The 18,047-nt window shown below is 47.6% G+C and overlaps 1 protein-coding gene across 12 annotated transcripts in view; it reads left to right on the top strand.

Annotated features, from left to right (window-relative positions):
- CELF2 (CUGBP Elav-like family member 2) overlaps positions 1-18,047 on the top strand; it is an 833,081-nt gene that overhangs the window by 739,251 nt on the left and 75,783 nt on the right. For all 12 annotated transcript variants that reach the window (XM_065900981.1, XM_065900945.1, XM_065900928.1 and 9 more), the window contains 2 exons: positions 6,760-6,808; positions 15,040-15,174. In XM_065900981.1, the coding sequence (XP_065757053.1) occupies positions 6,760-6,808; positions 15,040-15,174 (184 nt within the window). The remainder of the gene's footprint in view (positions 1-6,759; positions 6,809-15,039; positions 15,175-18,047) is intronic.

An 18,047-nucleotide genomic window follows, 5' to 3' on the forward strand; every position in this document is an offset into this window, starting at 1 on the left:
CCTGATTCGTGGATGCCGGTGCTTGTGGCCCAGCAGCGTCTCTGTCTCTGGGATGTGATGGGACTCGTAACAGGGCCTCTGCAGCTCCCTCCACGTGCTGTCACCCCCACAGGCTTTGGGGGATGCCTTTGCCCCACAGCTGTGTCCTCACCTTCATTTCCTTGAGCCACAGCTGGGCCCCCGGGTCACGCATCCAAGGTAAACGCATTCAGGAGTGAGAAGCAGCAGGTCTTATCAACAATAAGGGAGCTCAATTCTGGGACCCCGTGTGTATGTGGCGGAGAAGCAGAAAGAGGACCAGAGGCCACTCACTCATCATTAGGAGGCAGGATAAAGGGTGAGGCTTGGTGCTGGAGGCTGGCACCCTCCGACACTCACAGCTTCCCACAAGAGAGGAGATGTGGGATGAAAACCAGCCCAAGCCAGAGAGGAGTGGCCTGCATGTGGTGAGACCCTAATCAGACCCGCGAGAGACGGCAGCTCAGTGGACTGTAGTCACAGTGCCCTAAGCATGTGATCGAAACTGAATACAGATATAAGGGGAAGTAAACCAGCGATTTCTCCGGAAGCTACTTGACTCCAGTACCCGCCCCAGAGGGAGGGAGGGAGCTCTTGCAATTCCCCCTTTCATTAGATTTCCTTTGCTTTTTGTTTGTTTAATTGAAGTGTAGTTGGTTTACAATATTACGTTAGTTTCAGGTGTACAGCAAAGTGATTTGGTTATACATATACATGTACGTATTTATATTCCTTTTTTATTCTTCTCCATTATAATTTATTGCAAAATATTGACTGTAGTTCCCTGTGCTATACAGTAAATCCTTGTTGTTTATCTATTTTACAGATTTCACTTGCCTTTAAATAAGTAGGGCTAAATAGAAACCAACAAGTCACCCAGTACCCTACTGTCGAACATGAGGCAAGATGTCATTGTTCTGTAATAAAATGCAAAAGAAATTCACGTACAAAGAGATCTTCAAGGAAATGGGTTTGGAAGGCTTTCTTCATTGAAACGTAAACTTGATGAACTCTGTTAAGTCAAATGTACTGCCAGGAACCAGGATCTGTTTCCAAAACACTTGATTTTGCCTCCCTGGGACAGGCTCTCTGCCATAGGGGAGCCTGGTGTAAGACAACGAGAGCCCTGTTGTGGTCGAAGTTCGCTCCAAGGGCAGCTGAGTTGAACTCAAATCTTAGACTCACTGCTGCTGTTTCTCCAGCCCTCAGGGAAGCTACCCTGTCCGTGTCACAGGCCGGAGGTTATAAAATGCCTAGACTTCTCTGACCAAGTAGACAAATCATGACAATACAGACCAGTGAAGCTTTTTTCAGACCCAGCTGATCCAGTGTGATGATGGAGTCTCACGTTAAAGGTGGTTAGCTCATCCATTGGTGATGACTGGAGTTAAACAGTATCAGTATAATTAACTGCATTAATAATGCAGCCTCAGTATAATTAACACGCCTCTTAACATATATACAACGGAATATTACTCAGCCATAAAAAAGAATGAAATACTGCCATTTGCAGTGACATGGACAGACCTAGAGATTGTCATACTGAGTGAAGTCAGTCAGAGAAAGACAGATATCATGTGATATCACTTATATGTGGAATCTAAAAAAAAAAGTACAAATTAACTTACCTACAAAGCAGTTATAGATGTAGAAAACAAACTTATGGTTACCAAGGGGGAAAGCGGGGGGAGGGATAAATTGGGAGATTGGGATTGACGTATATACACTTACTATATATAAAATAGATCACTAATAAGGACCTACTGTATAGGGAACTCTACTCAGTACTCTGCAATGACCTATATGGGAAAATAATCTGAAAAAGAGTGGCTATACGTATATGTATAACTGATTCACTTTGCTGTACACTTGAAACTAACACAGCACTGTAAATCAACTACACTCCAATAAATATTAATTAAAAAAATAACATGCCTCCTAGGAGACTCCTTGGGAGAATTCTTGAAGAGGATGTGCTCACTCGCCATAGACAGAAGGAGGAGGGATCCAGCCCCAACCCTCAACTCTGAGGGTCCCTTGCATCTGGTGGGACGTTAGGAGATTGGAAGGGTGATGGCCAAGTTCTCGGGCCCTCCCTCCTGTTGCTGCCATCGCCCCCCCCCCCCCCCCATCCAGTGCAGAGCACGGTGCAGACCTCTGACCTCCGGCCCCGCCAGCTCTGGGATTGGAGGCGCCAGTTCCCCGTCATGACAGAAGCACTGTTGTCAGGCTTCAGTTCTTGACGCCATGGGGGTCACCTTCGGTCCTTGAGGAAGGCCATGAGCCTCCGGCTGCCAATCCAGGGCAGTTCTGATTCAGGGCTGAGAAGTGCATTGTTTTCCCTGTACTTGAGCTTCTCCGATCCAGGGATGTATCCCTCACTGTTGGTCTTGTCATGCCTCATTTACGTTGTGTTTGGTGAATGATCTCTGGCGACATCGATTGCTTCCTCTGTGGGTTAGAATGTCCCATCATCATTCTTCAGGAACAAACATGACTTAGTTTCTCTTACTCTGTTCCTTCAAATTTGTTGTTCCTTCCCTGAAATGCCCTTCACTCAAGTCCTGGTTAGCGCCCTTCAAGATCTAACTTGACCATGGTTTCAGCTGAGATGCCTTCTTGCCGTTCCTTTGACTGTGTGGGGTGTGTCTCTTCTGAGTTCCCACACTGCATGTGGGAAACGGCTGGTCTGTCTGTCTCATCCTTGCGTTACATACTCCACCATGACCAGAACTCTTTTTCACCCATCATTCCCACCATGTAACAGATCATCTGGTCAAAGCAGAAATAAGCGAATGCGTGAGTGGTCTTAGCATCGTACTGGGTCAAATCTTTGACATCATTTCCTGTTACAGGGAAAGAATCCCTGTATTATAATTTGAGCGTTTAAACTAGAATACCCCTTTCTTTACAATAACTTCCCTACTCTGCTCAAGAAATCTCCCAAAGTTCTTGGAATCATGAGACTTTGAGGAAGTGACACACATGAGAACGACTCCTCCAAACCATGTGTTTTTTCTTGTCCTCCTTGACATTTACGTCCTGTGTCTGATCAGGAATTTGTAACTCAGATGAACTGTTCGTGGTAATGAGCCATTCTTAATACAGTCCCGATTGAATACCTCTCTCCAAGAAGGTCACGGCGCTCTACATATATTATCTAAATTGTCTTCAGAACATCGCTGGAGTAGGGTGACCACCCATTCAGAATTCACCGTGGTCTGCCAATCCAGATCTCTGTGAGGTTGACTTTTTTTCCCTTCAGAGCCCCAGAAAGACCGAAACCAAGTTCAAGTCTGCAGTGGCTGTAGCTACCACTGCTACATTGCTCAGCCTGGATAGTCTTAGGTCAGGATCAAAGCTAATTCTCTCAGCAGCAGCAGGAGAGCCCAGAGTCAAGTCTCCATGTAACACCCGTCTTAAAGCTCCAGAGATAAAGCGTGATGCGAGGGCAGAGGAAGATTACTTTCACCCAAGGGGGTATTGCTGGCGCCTTCAACTGCGTGTCTGGTGCCTGCAGTGAGTGCAGCCTGCAGTTCTTCATCATAGGCTCATAAGTCCAAATCCCGTGTTGGGCATTTTGGGGGGAAGCAGTGTGGTTTGGGGGAATCGGCACTGGATTGAGTAGGGAGCTTAGATTTCTGATCCCAACTCTGTCATTAACCGTCTGTGTGTCCTTACTGAAGTGTCACTTACTCCCTTCAGACCTGTACATTGAGAGCATTGGATGAAATGATTCCCAGGGCCCTTTGCAGCTTTAGAGTCCAATGATTCTGTCCTTACTGCTCCCAGATTTCCTCCTCCAGACCTCCGTGCGCGTCACAGCTGGATCTGAATGCTCACGGCGCTCTCTCTGTGCTGCTTTTCTGATGCTGGTCACCATCTTTTCCCCTTTATATATGTGCCTGTCAACGACCATGTTGGGTCGGCATCTTCCCAAGGGCAAGAGTCCTTCACTTCATTTTTGTGTCCTGTACATAACGTTGGTACACTTATCTCTTGTCTCCTGTCCCTTGAACCTGTGAATCTCATTGGAGTCTTTTCAGCTCGTTGACCTGTTACAAGTCTTTCCTGTCTGGAAAGGAGAGACCCTGGCCCCATCCTCCTCCCCCATCCTCCACCGAGCCTCCTGTCTTCCCCACTTAGAGCTAATCTTGAAATAGTTGTCTGCATTTCTCACATCAACTGTTCCCTTTCCTGTTACTCTCCCACTGCCTACAAGCTGGCATTTTGGCCCCTACCACCCAACAGAAACTGTTTTGATAAATTCCCTTAAAAAAAAATTTTTGTATTGCCAAACCCGGAAGGATACTGGGGCGTTTTCATCATAGCGTCTAAGAGCACTTGCTCTGACCATCGCCTTGTTCTTGAAACTCCCTGCGTGGCTCCAGTGGGGCCAGCTCTTCTGCTCCTGCCTCTCTGGATGGCCTTTTGCTCTGTCCCCCTTAGACTCCCCTTCCTGGCTGTTCTCCACAGTTCTGCCCCTGGCTCTTGTCTCTCTTCACTCCGCATTTCCCTCTCTGGACAGTTTCAGCCACGCCCAGGGCTTCCGCCACCTCCCAGAGCTGTCCCAACAGCTCGAAACCCACATTTCCAACTTCACCCCAAACGCAGCGTGTCCTGACCTGTGCCCATCGGTCTCTACACCCCCTCCCCGAACTGCTCTCTCGTGTTTTCCCGATTTAGGCAGTTATATACAGGACACAACGTTATATATAGGACACAAAAGTGAAACGAATAGGCAGTGATCCCACTACACGTTTCGTTGTCCAGGCCTGGGGTCCCGCTGCCCCCTCATCCCTACAACCAGCCAGTTACCTCTGAGGTTTAGACCTTCCCTGCTGTACGTGGGCTGTTGCAGTAGCCTCTTAACTGTTCTCCCTGCCTCCTGTGTCTCTCTTCTACCATCCATCCTCCACACTGCAGCCAAAAATGACTTTTCAAGGACGCAGATGGGATCTCGTTGCCTTGCTCCTTAAATATTCTATGCCTGATCGTTGACTTTTAGAGGAAATTTCAGCTCCTTGGCACGTGGGATCCTCTAAGGCCTGGATGCCGGCCTCCCTGGCAGCCCCTTCTCGTGCCTTCCACCCTCACACTGTGGACTCCCTCCAGGAGGACTGAGGGCTTTCTCACCACGGTGTCCTTGTGTGGGGTTGTCCATTCGTTTCAAGGGCCACCCCCTTCCTCTGCTGGCAAGTCCAACCAGCCCTTAGGACTCAAAGCAGATGGGCCCTTTGCCAAAATCCCCCCACCTCCCTCACCAGGCAGAAGGAGGTGTCTGCTCCCCTGGGCTCCCACAGCACCTCTTTTTAAAAGGCAGGTCGACTTACTGACTCCTAAGCATTCCATTCTCACGCTAGTCTCTTCTCTACAGATTGAGCGTGTGAATGCGTGGAGTGAGAACACAAGTAGACCCCACAACTCCAGGCCTGTGTTCTGTGCATAAGAGCTTCTTGCCTTTGAGAATCAACGGAGCAGCTTTGAATTATTTAGCCTCTTGTCCCCTGATACCGCTCCCTCTTACCTCTTCCTCTTGTGTTTTGAAGACCCTGGCAGGCATTAGGTGCACGTGGTCTCGACCGCCTGCTAATCATTTCCCATCATTTCAGTGCCGGAGCCCAGTACCAATCCCCTTTCATTTCAATTAGATAAAGCCCAGAGCTGTGGCTGGCAAGTAAGGGAAGTCCACTGGGGAAATTAAAGGTTCAGAGAGAATAGGGCCCATTATAATAAAAGCATTTGCACAGCCACTGATTCCATCTACCCTGTGGCTGCGACGTTCCTTGGGGTAGGATGGAATATGAAGCAAGAGAGCCCACGAAAGTCATTTGAGGAATTTATTTTAATTGGAAATGGTGGCAGCTTTCTGTGCTCTGCAGATCTTCAGATCACGCACAATGCTGTGATTGGCATCGTTTAAAGAACCGTAGAGCATCTTGTTCTGCCACGATGCAGGGTCTTGGTTCCCCTTTGTCTCGGGCGCTCCTCCTCCTACGTAGGTACCGAATGTGATCGTAAGCCCCTCACTCCCGCTTTTCCTCCTCCCTCCCTCCCTCCTTCCTTCCTTCCATTCTTTCGGTGCCTCTGCATTTCCTGTTTCACACTTGGTGTTTAATAAAAATGGGATAATGGCGCCTCAATCAATCAACTGGTCGACCTTCAGATTACTCAGAACTCTTAAGAAACAGCCGTGCGGCAGACATAGAACGGCCGGAAGAAAAACAGATCATCTGTGTTTAGATTTGTAATAATACAAAATAACAATAACTTTTTTTTTTCTATGCCTCATTCATTAAGCACGTCACATGCATTTCCTCAGGTGATTCTCATGGCCCCGCTATGCAGGGGTCACCTCCATCTCGCAGATGAGGAGACTGAAGCTCAGAGAAGTTAAGACGCTTGCCCGAGGTCACGTAGTTGTAATGAATGGCAGAACCAGAATTACCTGTAAGATCCAGGCAGAAACCATATTGAATTGGCAGGACCAGGTTTTGAACTTGAGCCTGACTGCAAAGCCCACGTGTTAAGATACCATGTCACAGCGCCCCGGGACTTAAAAGTATCCTGTTTGCTGAACATCAAACACATGCTTGCATTTTAAGGTAGCTCATTTTAACTGAGAGGTCTCGTTATTATTTACATGCCCTTGTAACAATATCAGTAGTCGTGTTGAGTAGCGTGGGGTTTCTGAGACTGTTTGTTCCATCTGCCTTTACTTTCTCACTTTTCTGTTTTTAGATGCATCACCCCATTCAGATGAAACCTGCAGATAGTGAAAAATCAAACGGTAGGTGGTGACTGTCTTCCTTTCATGTCTGTTCCTTTAAGTGAAGACGTGAGGTGGGGGGCGGGAAGAGCTGGCCCCGTTGCTGTTTCTCTGGGGAAGGCAGAGAGATGTGCTCCGGGAAACCTCCATCGCGGTGGGTACCTCGCCCTCCTGCCTCCTGTATCTCTGGGGTAAAGACCTGTGAAGATGCTCCAAGGAACGGCTTTCTGTGTCCCTGTTTGGGGCTTGCTCTGTGTGGCCACCCTGTGGCTGTTGTTCACCTCCTCTGACAGCAGCTTGGGCACCTGATGGGGAGGGGTGACCTTAAACTATGCAGAGAAGGTGAGTGAGAAGGGCATCGCCCACCAAGAATGAGGCTGTCTTTTTTCCCCCCCTCCCTTTGGTCCTCTGGCTTTGCGACTGTCTCACTGCACTTTTCTCTAGGTTGTATCCATGCATTTGCATCCACATTCATTGAGAATTCCGTCGGCTGATTAAATAAACATACAGTCAGTGCAAAAACAAAACAAAACAAAACAAAAATACGCATTTGATGAGGTCGGTGAAATAATTGAGACTTACCTCTCCAAGACACCAAAGGGTTGCTAACCCCATTTCTCTCTGAAGTTTTTGCTCCCACTTCTGCAAACCTTCTGGCCCTGTTTTGTTCTTTGGACTGGCTACATTGTATGTTAAAGAAGTCGTCTACCTTCTTAGACCTCAGCCCTCTCCTGCCCCACAAGACTGACATGGTCAGCATGGCCGCCTTCCTCCGGGCAGCTCTGCACCTCATTAATTAGTCATGGAGCAGAAGCCGTACACTTAGAGGTCTGCATTGTCTGCCAGTGTAAATTGTGACGGGGCTCCGCGTCTCTCCACGAGGTATTTTCTTTTGCTAATTGTAGTGCAGCCCATTTCCTGGCCCCATACACTAGGCAGTTTCGAAAGAAATTCCACATCGTACGGTGGTGTCTGTCGGAGAATAGATGTTGGTGCTTTCCCCACCGTCTCCTCACCAGCCACACACTTCTCTGCAAGTCTAACTCCCTTTTTCCTACAGTACTTTATCACAGGCGTGGCGTTGAATGTCAGAGGGTCTAAAATCCACCCCTGCTTTGTTGTGGGATCTTGGTCCAGTCACCTCACTCCTTGACTTGACGGTTATCCATCGATTACTTACTGTGTGCCAGGCACGTTGCCAGAGGCTGGGACTGCAGCAGTGAATTTTTAAAAGAAGAAAAGGACACAAAAGACGCTGTCCCTTACCTGCTGGAACTCACATTCGTTGTCACTGGTTTCAGTATCTAATAATCACTTGAAGACCAGACTTTAATCTCCTCATTCATAAAATGGGAATAATGCTAATTGCCTCTCATAGATGAGCTTTTTTTTTAAGACTCATAGAAGATGTTTGTGACAGTGCCTTGTAAATGTTCGAACACTTCTATAAGATGTTGGTCAGTGTTCCCTGGCCTTTAGGGGCCTTCGCCGAGTGCGTCTGCCCAGGCAGAAGGCCATCTCCTCGTGCCGATTTGTTCCAGGAGTGTGTGTTACAATCTGTTCTCTTCCTCCTGGGAGAGAGGCGGGATGGATCTAGAATTTGTGGGATGAATTCCATCAGTGAAGGTCATCCTGGCACATCCAGCCACCAGGAGATGCCCTCTGTCCTTTGGCCCCATAATTCTCCAAACCGTGTCAGGACACGGGCCATGGGATCAAAGTCTGCCAGGAGGGGGTTCGTCTGAACCTTAGGCCATAGTGATAAAAACGTGACAGAAGAGAGAACCAAGTTGGAAATGTCTGACTTAAAATACCCAAAGAGTTGAACCGAGAAAGGGTTTCTCCTTCTGCATTTTCTCCTGTGCAGGTGCGAACCCTGACTGTCCACAGGGTAGCTGCCGGGAGGGCTCAGAATGGTCAGCTGCCCTTGCTGTCCTCTGTCTCCTGTGGACACTGAGGGTAGTGTTTGCTTTGGATCTAAAACCACAGCAACAGAATCAAAGTGCCGTGGGCACACCCCATGTTGCATGATCTCAAAATCCAAGCAGGATTGGGCTCTGTTCTACTAAGATGAGCAAATACCTAAAAATGCCATTTTTCAGGAAGCGCCCCAGGGTAGCAGGTGAAATCTATTTTGAGGAGCCCGGACTTGACCCGGACCCTGCACTTATTGGCTGTGACCTTGAGCAAGTTCTTTACTAACCTCACGCAGCCTCGTCTCTCCCACTGTAAGAGGGGCTCCGGAAGCCTAGTCTGTGCTCTTCCTGTAAGGCCCGCCTTACAGAGTCATCATGCAGTTAACACCCACAGAGCTTGGCGTAACACCTGGCACGTAGCGTGCGTGCAGTCTGCTACGTTGGTGGCCTAGCTCCAGCCAGTTGAGGTAGTTGTTTTGCTGCATCCTGAGAGCAGAGGCCAGCCCTTCCAGCCTTGGGCTCTTCCTGCCAAAGCTTAGATCTGTGCACCTGAAGGAAAACCCCCAAACCTTCTTGCTGGGCCAGTTGTCCCTTTGCTTGCAGATCTACCTTCATTTTCTGACTTTCCAGTAAAAAGAAAAAGTCAAATAGTGTAAATAGACCAAAAGCTGCTTTGAAAGAGCTCTTCCTCACGGAGGCTCAGAGGGACCCCCACCTTGCATAGCCATGAGCAGACTTCAGGGTTGTCCTTGGAAGAATCAGGAGAAAAAGGTATCATTTCCCAAAGCCAGGGATAAAAGCTGCAAGCCTTTTCTGATTCCACATGACATTTTTAACAGGTAAGCATAGTTTCTGCAGCTCAGAGAGCACCAAGATTTCTTTGGCTCAGATGCTCGAAATAGCTCCTGTGGTTGTGAAAGAAGTATAACGAGCTCTAATTGCACTTTTTTTTTGAGTTTGCTGACATTTATGGATGACACAAAGGGCTCATCACAGTGAAACAGTTACTCTCTCCATTATCATTGTGTTCAGATTTCCCGAACTTCGTATTTGCTGAGCAAGGCTCATCACAGATTCATTAGTGATGGACAAACGAACTCCGGAAAAGCAATCACTCTTTTAAGCTTTTGTCCATGCAGGGATTCTGACAAAGCCCAGAAACGTTAGTCTGCTGTATCTGCCCTGCACTTTACTCTCTTACCAAACGGGCTTCTGAAATCTCCACGGCTTCCTAGAACCTGCCCTTCCAATGGCTCCGATTTCAGCTGCAGTCTCTAGCGCATTTATGTAAGCTCCGAGCATCTTCCATTTCTTATGCTTCTTCTGCGCCAGGTATCCAAACAACGGATCCTCCTCTGGATTGGCAATACGACGTCAGGGACTTTGAGAAGAACACACCGAGTATATACCCAGATTTCAACAGCACCCACCTTTTTTGGTGATTTTTCCCTGACACCTAGTTGAGTGGATGGTACAGGAAGGGCATTGGAGGAGGCCTGGATTGCTTCAGGGACCAGCCACACTCACACACACGTAGTCACTCTTTATCATTCTCTCTCCCATTGGAGGGCCTGTTTTCCTGCTTTTAACCTTCCATCACTATGCAGAAAAAGCAACCAGCCGTGCGAGATCGAAAGCGAAATGCAGTTGCTGGATCTGAAGTCGGTCCAGCAGTGGGTGACAAGGAAGTCGTGGCGGCTGCCTTTCGTTCTGTTTTTGGAGTCTCGGGAGCTGGAGCCAGTGTCCGCTGTGAGGTCACACTTCTGACTTGAAGGATTATTTTTGACTCTGTAGGCAGAGTATCAGAGCTTTAACCTCCAACCTCACAGCTTGTCAGGGTCCTTAGAGCCTCGAATCCAGAAATGCCATTTAAACGCCCCCCCCTCCCGCCAATCTCTTTCCTCAAGGCCTGTGAAACCCCCCGTGGCTGTGCATCAAGTTCCGAGATCACAAGAGTCAGGATGACCCGACGTTGTCATCCTGGGGAGGGCGAGGCCTGTAGAGATAGGAATCGAGGGTGTTCCCGTGCAGTCCCTTGCTGATGTACTAGAAGATGAAGAAATCATTTTGAAAGTCAAAGTAGAGAGACCCGTGGATTTGGAGGCCGTAATTAAATGCCATATGTTAGCACTAACACGTTGAAAAGTTGTTAATTAATTCAGGCCGCCCCGAATCCAGGTGTGACTTTGACAGATTGTACACCGGTGTGTTAGCACAGACTTACAATTAGGGGGGTTTTAAAAAATGAAGTTTCTAGTCCCTGAACTTAAAAAAGTCCCCACTTGTATTTAATGTTAACCCCTTCTCATTTATACTACGGAAGGGGAGCCGGCAGTGGTCACTGGTATGAGTCCACTTTCAGTTCTGCTACTGTTGTTGACGGCAGCAACCCCACCTCTGCAGCACGTGGTATATGAAGTATTTCCCCTCATACATTCGTTGGTTATCCTAAAGGAAAACAGACTTTTTCTTTAGAGGGCAAGCACCTTATCTTTTCTTTTCTTTTTCTTTTTCTTTTTTTTTAGTTCCCCTGAAGCACTTAGCAGAATACTGTGAACATGTTAGGTTTATCTAAGCAATTGGCATTCTTGTGGCTTGAAGAAACTGGTGAGATACTTAACTGCCCATGAATACTTAGGAAAAGCCCACCAGGAAGTTCATCAAACATTGATGAAAAAGTTCAGTGATTTCAAGATAATTAAGTTTGTTTAAAATGTTGACAAAGCTGTTTAGCGATCCTTAGAATGGGGATCCTAGGAATAAAGATTTTCACTGGAAGAGCGGGAAAACTCACTGAGAGGAAAGCTGGATCTTTGTAGCTATTCCCATTTTGCCAGTAAAGCAAACAGGGCCCAACTGTGAAAACCACAGAGCTACTTTGGCTTGCAGAAGGTTGCCAACATCCAGGTTCCTTTATACATGCACACACGTGCCGACACACACACACAGGAAAGGCAGTTAGCACTTTCAGTAGCGTATGGAGGGTGCAGATTTCCTTTTCTTTTTAGCTAATACTTGTTACTGAAAAAAGTGACAGTTATCTTTCATTTCCCTGCCTGAGTTTACCCCTTCATTGTGCCTAAGAAGTCAGGATTGCTTCGTAAACGGTTTCCATTTTTCGTAAATCCATCTTAGGAAAAAAGTCATACTTGAGCTTCTCGGGAGCTGCGCATTTAGTTGACTATAGCATCCCGCACCCTGAAGCTCAAACCCCGAAAATTGTCTTCGCTAAATACCGTCATTATCGGTTTATCAGGGAAACCAAGGACCAACTGGGACTTTATCCTTTGCTTTTGTTTGAAAACCTGATTCTTCAGGATAAGAAGAAATACAACAGAAATTTTTTTCTACTCGTCAAGGTATCAGCCATAGCTTCCTCGGGGTAGGAGTCCCAGAGATGAGGGCAGGAAGGGATCAGGGCGGGGGGCAAGAACTACAGCTGCAAGTTTTCCCTCCCTCCCCAGCCCCGTTTCTGCCAGTCCCACCCGTTCCCCTTCTGCTTCAAGGGAATGCCACGTGCCCTCAGGGCCACTGGAGTCCTCGCATGCTGAGGAGTCTGGCATCGCACTGGAGGTCAAAGGCTCCCGTTGGAAAGAAAGCACCTCTTCTGGGGCATCTGATGCTTCTAATTCTTAGACCCCAGTGCCAACACAGCCCTCAACTTACTGTGCTTTCACCAGTTCCTGGTAGATCATCGGTAGTCCACTTAACTCTGACAGGAGAAAGGAGGACTTCTTAAATTTAAAACTCTTCATCTACATAAAGCGAGTGGAGTCCTCAGCAGCCTCTGCTGAGGAATCAGAGCCAGTGACACCCCCTTTCTCCCTGAGGAAGGTCAACACAGGCGGTGGCCCTGGACCACCTGTGACCTTCCTTCTGCATCCGGCCCCTCTCTGCAGATGAAGCAGAAAACGGTCCATATTGTGCTTCAGTCAGGCTACCTTCCTCTGTCCACCACAAAGACAGTCCTTATTCATTCCTGACTCTGCGCCTTGTTCGGTTAGTACGTGATGCCCCCAGCACACTACCAGTCCATCCAGACCCTGCCCGTGCTTCTTAAAGTCCGGTTTCAATTCCACATCTAACATCAAGCCTTTCTCAAACCCTGGTACCCGATTCATAGTTCACAAGGATTGTGTAATTGTGGTTTTCAACCTGTATTCTTCGGAGCCCTCGTTTCTCTGCGTTGTCTTGGGAGCCGCCACCAGTGTGGAGAGAGAGGCTGGGTAGAAAGCGATGCTGAAGTCCATGTTCAGGTGCTTCATTCAGCCAAAGCGTGTAACCAGGCTGCCTTCTCTCCACCACTTGAGAGAGAGAGAAAGGAAAGAGAAGAGGAAAAAGAATCAAGTTGAAACCTTCATTCTATGGATGACAAGACTCAGGCCCACAGAGGTCAGCTCGTCCTCCAAGGTCACCCATCACCTTCATGGCAGCACTGGAACGAGGACCAGGGTCTCCCAGTCGCAGCACTGCCCTACCCTCCCAGCCTCATCTGCCTCCTCTGGGCTTGTCAGAAACGCAGAAGAGTGAGCAGAACCCTGGGCTGAGGAAGGTACCAGATCCTGGTGCAGGTTGGGCCACCTCCTTGTAGAATGATCCTTGGCCAGATCCTTCCCCCTGCTGGGCCTTGGCATATCTTTAGAGTCAGACAAAACGTCTTTCACGTCTGTTACTTCCGGCCTGGGAGTCTACAACTAGGAGCCCTTAGCCCCTCAGCACCACCCTGGTCCAATATAGTAGTCACATGCAGCTTTTAAATTTTAAATTAGTTAAAATTACATCACGTGAAAAATTCATTTTCTCGATCACACTAGCCACCTTTCAAGTGCCCAGTGGCTACACATGGTTTTCGCTACTGGGGTGGACGTCACAGACCAAACTTTTCCCTTCTCCCCGAGTTCTACTGGACGGAGCTGCTTCAGTAAATGAGTCTCTGTTCCATTATAGATCTTCCGTCCCGGCTCCTGGAAGACACAGACCAGGGATTCTGACTTACGTACCCGAAGCAACTGGCCCTGGCAAGTCTAGAATACACTCTTGCCAGTTAAATCATAATGAGACACTTACTGTCCAGAAAAAAAGAGTAAGAAAAACAGAAATAAAAGCCAATTAAATCGCAATGACAAGATTATAATACAGATATAAAATGATCCCGTAAGCTAGGACTTTCTGAAGTGCTGGTGTAGCCGGCTATCTTTCTTTCTTCCTTTTTTTTTTTTTTTAATTCTAAGAAATGGATTGAAAGGAAACATGGGAAATAAGCAAGACTTCTCCCTGAGGGCTTCTAGCACGATGTTTTGCTCTGTCTCCTACAAACAGCTCCAAACACTGTCTTGAAATCCATGGTAATCGTGCCTTTGAGGCTGAGTGTAGGCCAGTTATCCTGAGCACAAGCATGTCAGTTTAGGGAAACAAATCTCCCGCTCACCAGAGGTAAACCTTCCCTAGCCTTTACCCGCTGACAGCTTCCAAGGTTAGAATTAGCACGTTGTTGCCCTGACGCCCAAAAGGCGTTTCTGTTCATCAAGAATCCTACCTCCAAGTGGGCAGAATAGCATTATTCCTTCCTTGTTCTTTCTTTGGTGACGGGTTTCACCCCGAGATTGGGGCCGCCCTGACATGATTCTCAAATAACCGCAGCCCCACTCACTCGGCCACAGTTGCCTTCCGCTTTAGTTGTAAGGTGCAGACCCCGTGTGCTGACCTGGGTAGGGCTGCGTAGCCAGTGCTATGGACAGAAGGCCCCTTAACCAGCTCTCTGGAGAAATTCACATCTCTCCTGTCTCCTGTTCTCATCTGGACCAGTGGGGACAAAGCTATTTGAAATCAGGGAAGGAGAATGTTTTCTTCCACTGAATCCTTTGTTAAAAGTTTTGTTTATCAGTTTTCCACTATATCTGCTTCTGTTATTTTTCCTCTCCCGATCTTTCTCTTTCGCTGTCACTCAAGTTAAAAGAACATCTGCCCCCCAAAAAAAAAAAAAAAAAAAAAATCTGTATCCCAAAATATCTCTATGGGACAGTAGCATTTAGCAGTTACTTAGAGCTTTAACATTTTAGTAAACATATTACTGCTTCCAAATGGGGGGAAAGGACTTAAAAACAGTGTTTCGTGTCCTTTGAAGATGTTTTATTAATAAACAAGCTCCCAGTGTTGGAATAGGAGCCGAGATGCCGAGCAAGGGTGGGGAGAGCAGAGACGGCACGTGTGGAGGAGGAAGGTGGCCTGGGTGTCTGAAGAGTTAGCCTCGGGACCCAGTCGGAGGTGGTGATGACGCATTGATTACGAGGAAGAAGGTGAAGTGGCCTTGGCTCATTCATTATTTCTCTCTCCTAGCCGTGGAAGACAGAAAATTGTTCATAGGAATGGTTTCGAAGAAATGTAACGAGAACGATATCCGGGTGATGTTCTCTCCATTTGGCCAGATAGAAGAATGCCGGATCCTCCGGGGACCCGACGGGCTGAGTCGAGGTGAGTGTGCTCTCTGCAGAGTCTCTGCCCTTAAGTGCTAATTGGAGCTCTGTGTCCCAGTCAAGGTAGACATAGCTCCCACACGCAGCAAGAGGTCACCCTGAGATACGTCCTGCGGGACGAAGTTATCCAACCCAAACTTTTCACCATAGCTGGAATGATCACCTTTTATTTCTCAAGTCAAGAAGGTCCTAGTGGCAGCATATTAGCCCAGGTTATCGCTGTCAGACGGGAGGCCCACAGGCTGCCCTGCCGTTACACATCCCTCTTCAATCTCACGTTGAAGGAGCTTTGGGAGGTATGAGGGAGAGATGCGGAGAGCGAGAGAGAATGTTTGCTGCTCGCATCTTAGTCTTCTGGCTTTGTGCCTGTGCCTGGGAGAATGCTGAGCGTGTGGGCCTCTTGACTGAGAAATAAACCAAGAAAAAAGGCCCCTGTCCCCGCATAGTGCAGATACAGACTCAGGGTAACCAGGCCTGTCTCAGGGCATTAGGGTTTTATGGCAAAGAGCAAAGCTCCTGGAGTCCTAAACACAGGGATCCATTAAGTGACAGAGAAGTGACTTCGTCCAGGAGAAGCTTGTAGGTTCCTCTTTGTCACCGTGATAGAGGCAAAGGCTGGGGCTTCGAGTGAGGACGAAAACCAGTGTTTCCGCGAGCAGCCACGCAAGGTAGCTGGAGATGACTCTCTTCTGTCCACGTTTACCTCCCCCTTTGACAGACCCACACGCCTCCCTCCTTAAACCGCTTATAAGGCTTGTCACCGTGTTCCCAGCCATCTGACTAGTTTCCTGAGTCAGCCCAGGAGGCCCAGGGGAAGACGCACATGGAAAACACATTTCTCCATTCTCGTAAGAAATCCGTCTTTTCGCAGCACAGAGAGGATTTCATTCAGTTAATGGGGTTTCCATGTAGAAATGTCTTTACATTCCCCATCTCTGGTTCTGGGACTGCACTGCCCGCGCCCCATGTTGAAAGAAAAGGTTAAGCCTTAAGTATCAAGGGACTAGTTTTCATTCATCTCCCTGGTCTTACGTAAACTCAGCACCCTGGGAGGAAGAACATTTGTTCTTTTGACTTTTAGACATAAAGCTTCGTGATGCCAACTGCTAGAATCGAAGGCACAGGGAACAAAAGTTTTCCACCTACCTCCACCTCCAAAGCCCTGAAACAGAGGTGGTCTCGGGGGAAACTAGGAGGGGGAGGAATGACTCCAAGCTTGTGATCCCTGTATTTTCTTCTGAAGGTGGTTTTAAAAAAAAAAAAAAAAGGAGGAGGAGGCCTGGAAATGACACTTAACACTCGCTGAAAGATGGGAGTCTAAAAGCTGAGCAAGACATGATGTTGAGTGGGGCCCCTAAACAGCAGACCCAGTGCCTCAAGCTAATCTGTCACTTACCACGTGTGCCTTTACCAGTGTCACCCAAAATAGTTCCTTGTGCTGGGCACCCGCATCGCCTCTGGTTCCCATCCGGCCTCGCAGGCAGAAGGATACCAGGATTTCGATCCTGGGTCCCTCTGTGCCATCCTGGAGATACGCACCAGGAGAGCTTATCTTCACATCTGATCCAGGAGAGGTAGATAGGCAGACAGACCAGGAGAGCGAATACCACGGGAAAAAGCAGCGGGGCCGAGGAAGAATTAAGTAGGCAAGAAAGACAAAAGAATATTTTTGCGATCCCTCTTCTGCTGCCAGTTTAGTAATAAGAACCACTGTTGTCTCCCTGTGACTATTCTCAGTCACAACTTGCGTGTTATCATTGCACTTTTGCATTTGCCAAGGTGTACGGCTTGGAGAAAGAACCGATAGGCATAGGGAAATGTATAGTGCCTTAGAGGTCAGTGACCCTGGGGCCCAGTCCCAGAACTTCTCCTGACATGAATCATGGGCGTGGTCCATTCATTTTCCTGTCTCTGTCCTCAGTTTCCACATTCGAAAATGGCAGCAGTCTAAATATCTGCCCTGCTTGTCTGATAGGGCGTGATTAGCTACTGCCACGGTAGGTTTTTTGTAGAGCCAGGCCATCCATAGTGTTTCAGAGACCTTGACTATGAAGTAGGAATACTGGACTCCTGTTTTCCCTCTGCTGATTTACAAACTGATTCTCTGCCTCAATTTCTCCATCTGTCCAGTGATGAAGAGCATTGGTGCCTAGAGATCCTTGAGCGTATGTTAGCTATTTTTGCAGATGAGATTTTTTTTAAATGGTCAAAACTTTCACAGGAAAGGGTGTCAAGACACTGTACTTGATGGGAGAACCTGACCAATTCCATCTGCCATTTGGTTGATGAACCAGGACTTGACACCAGAAGCAGCCTGTTTCTGAAACAAGTGATGAGAGCACTTTCATCAATATTTTATGCAACTGCTGGTTCAACGTAAAGAGTAGAATCCTCCTCCCTGCCCCCCGCTTTTTTTTAAACAGAAAAATAATTTCTGATTTTCTGGCAAACGGATGAGAATTCCCTGTGGCAAAAAAAGAAAATACTCATTTATTCTCATTTGTTCTGAGATATAAGGACAGACAGTGTTGCATTTTTCAATTAGCAGGACCCAGGGACTCCCGGGTGCTGGGGACTACTCCTGAATCAGTGATTTGTTGAAAGAACAGTTCTCTTTCATGCTACTCTTTTGCTTTCATTAAAGAATTGACGTTTTCAATCAAATATTAATAAGTGCGGCGCTGCAGATCAGGGGCGCTCAGCATTTCTGGTCTCCACGCCTGTTGCTGGCTCAGCTGTTTACAAAATAAATAAAAATGAAGTGAAATGAAAGCTTGGCTGCTCTGAAAAGTACCTTGTAATACTAAACCAGGGTGTGAGTTAGTCAGTAGGAAAGGATTTAAGTCGAACCATTTGATTATAATGAGGGAG

The sequence above is a fragment of the Phocoena phocoena genome, chromosome 2, assembly GCF_963924675.1.
Source record: "Phocoena phocoena chromosome 2, mPhoPho1.1, whole genome shotgun sequence".
NCBI classification, from domain to species: Eukaryota; Metazoa; Chordata; class Mammalia; order Artiodactyla; family Phocoenidae; genus Phocoena; species Phocoena phocoena.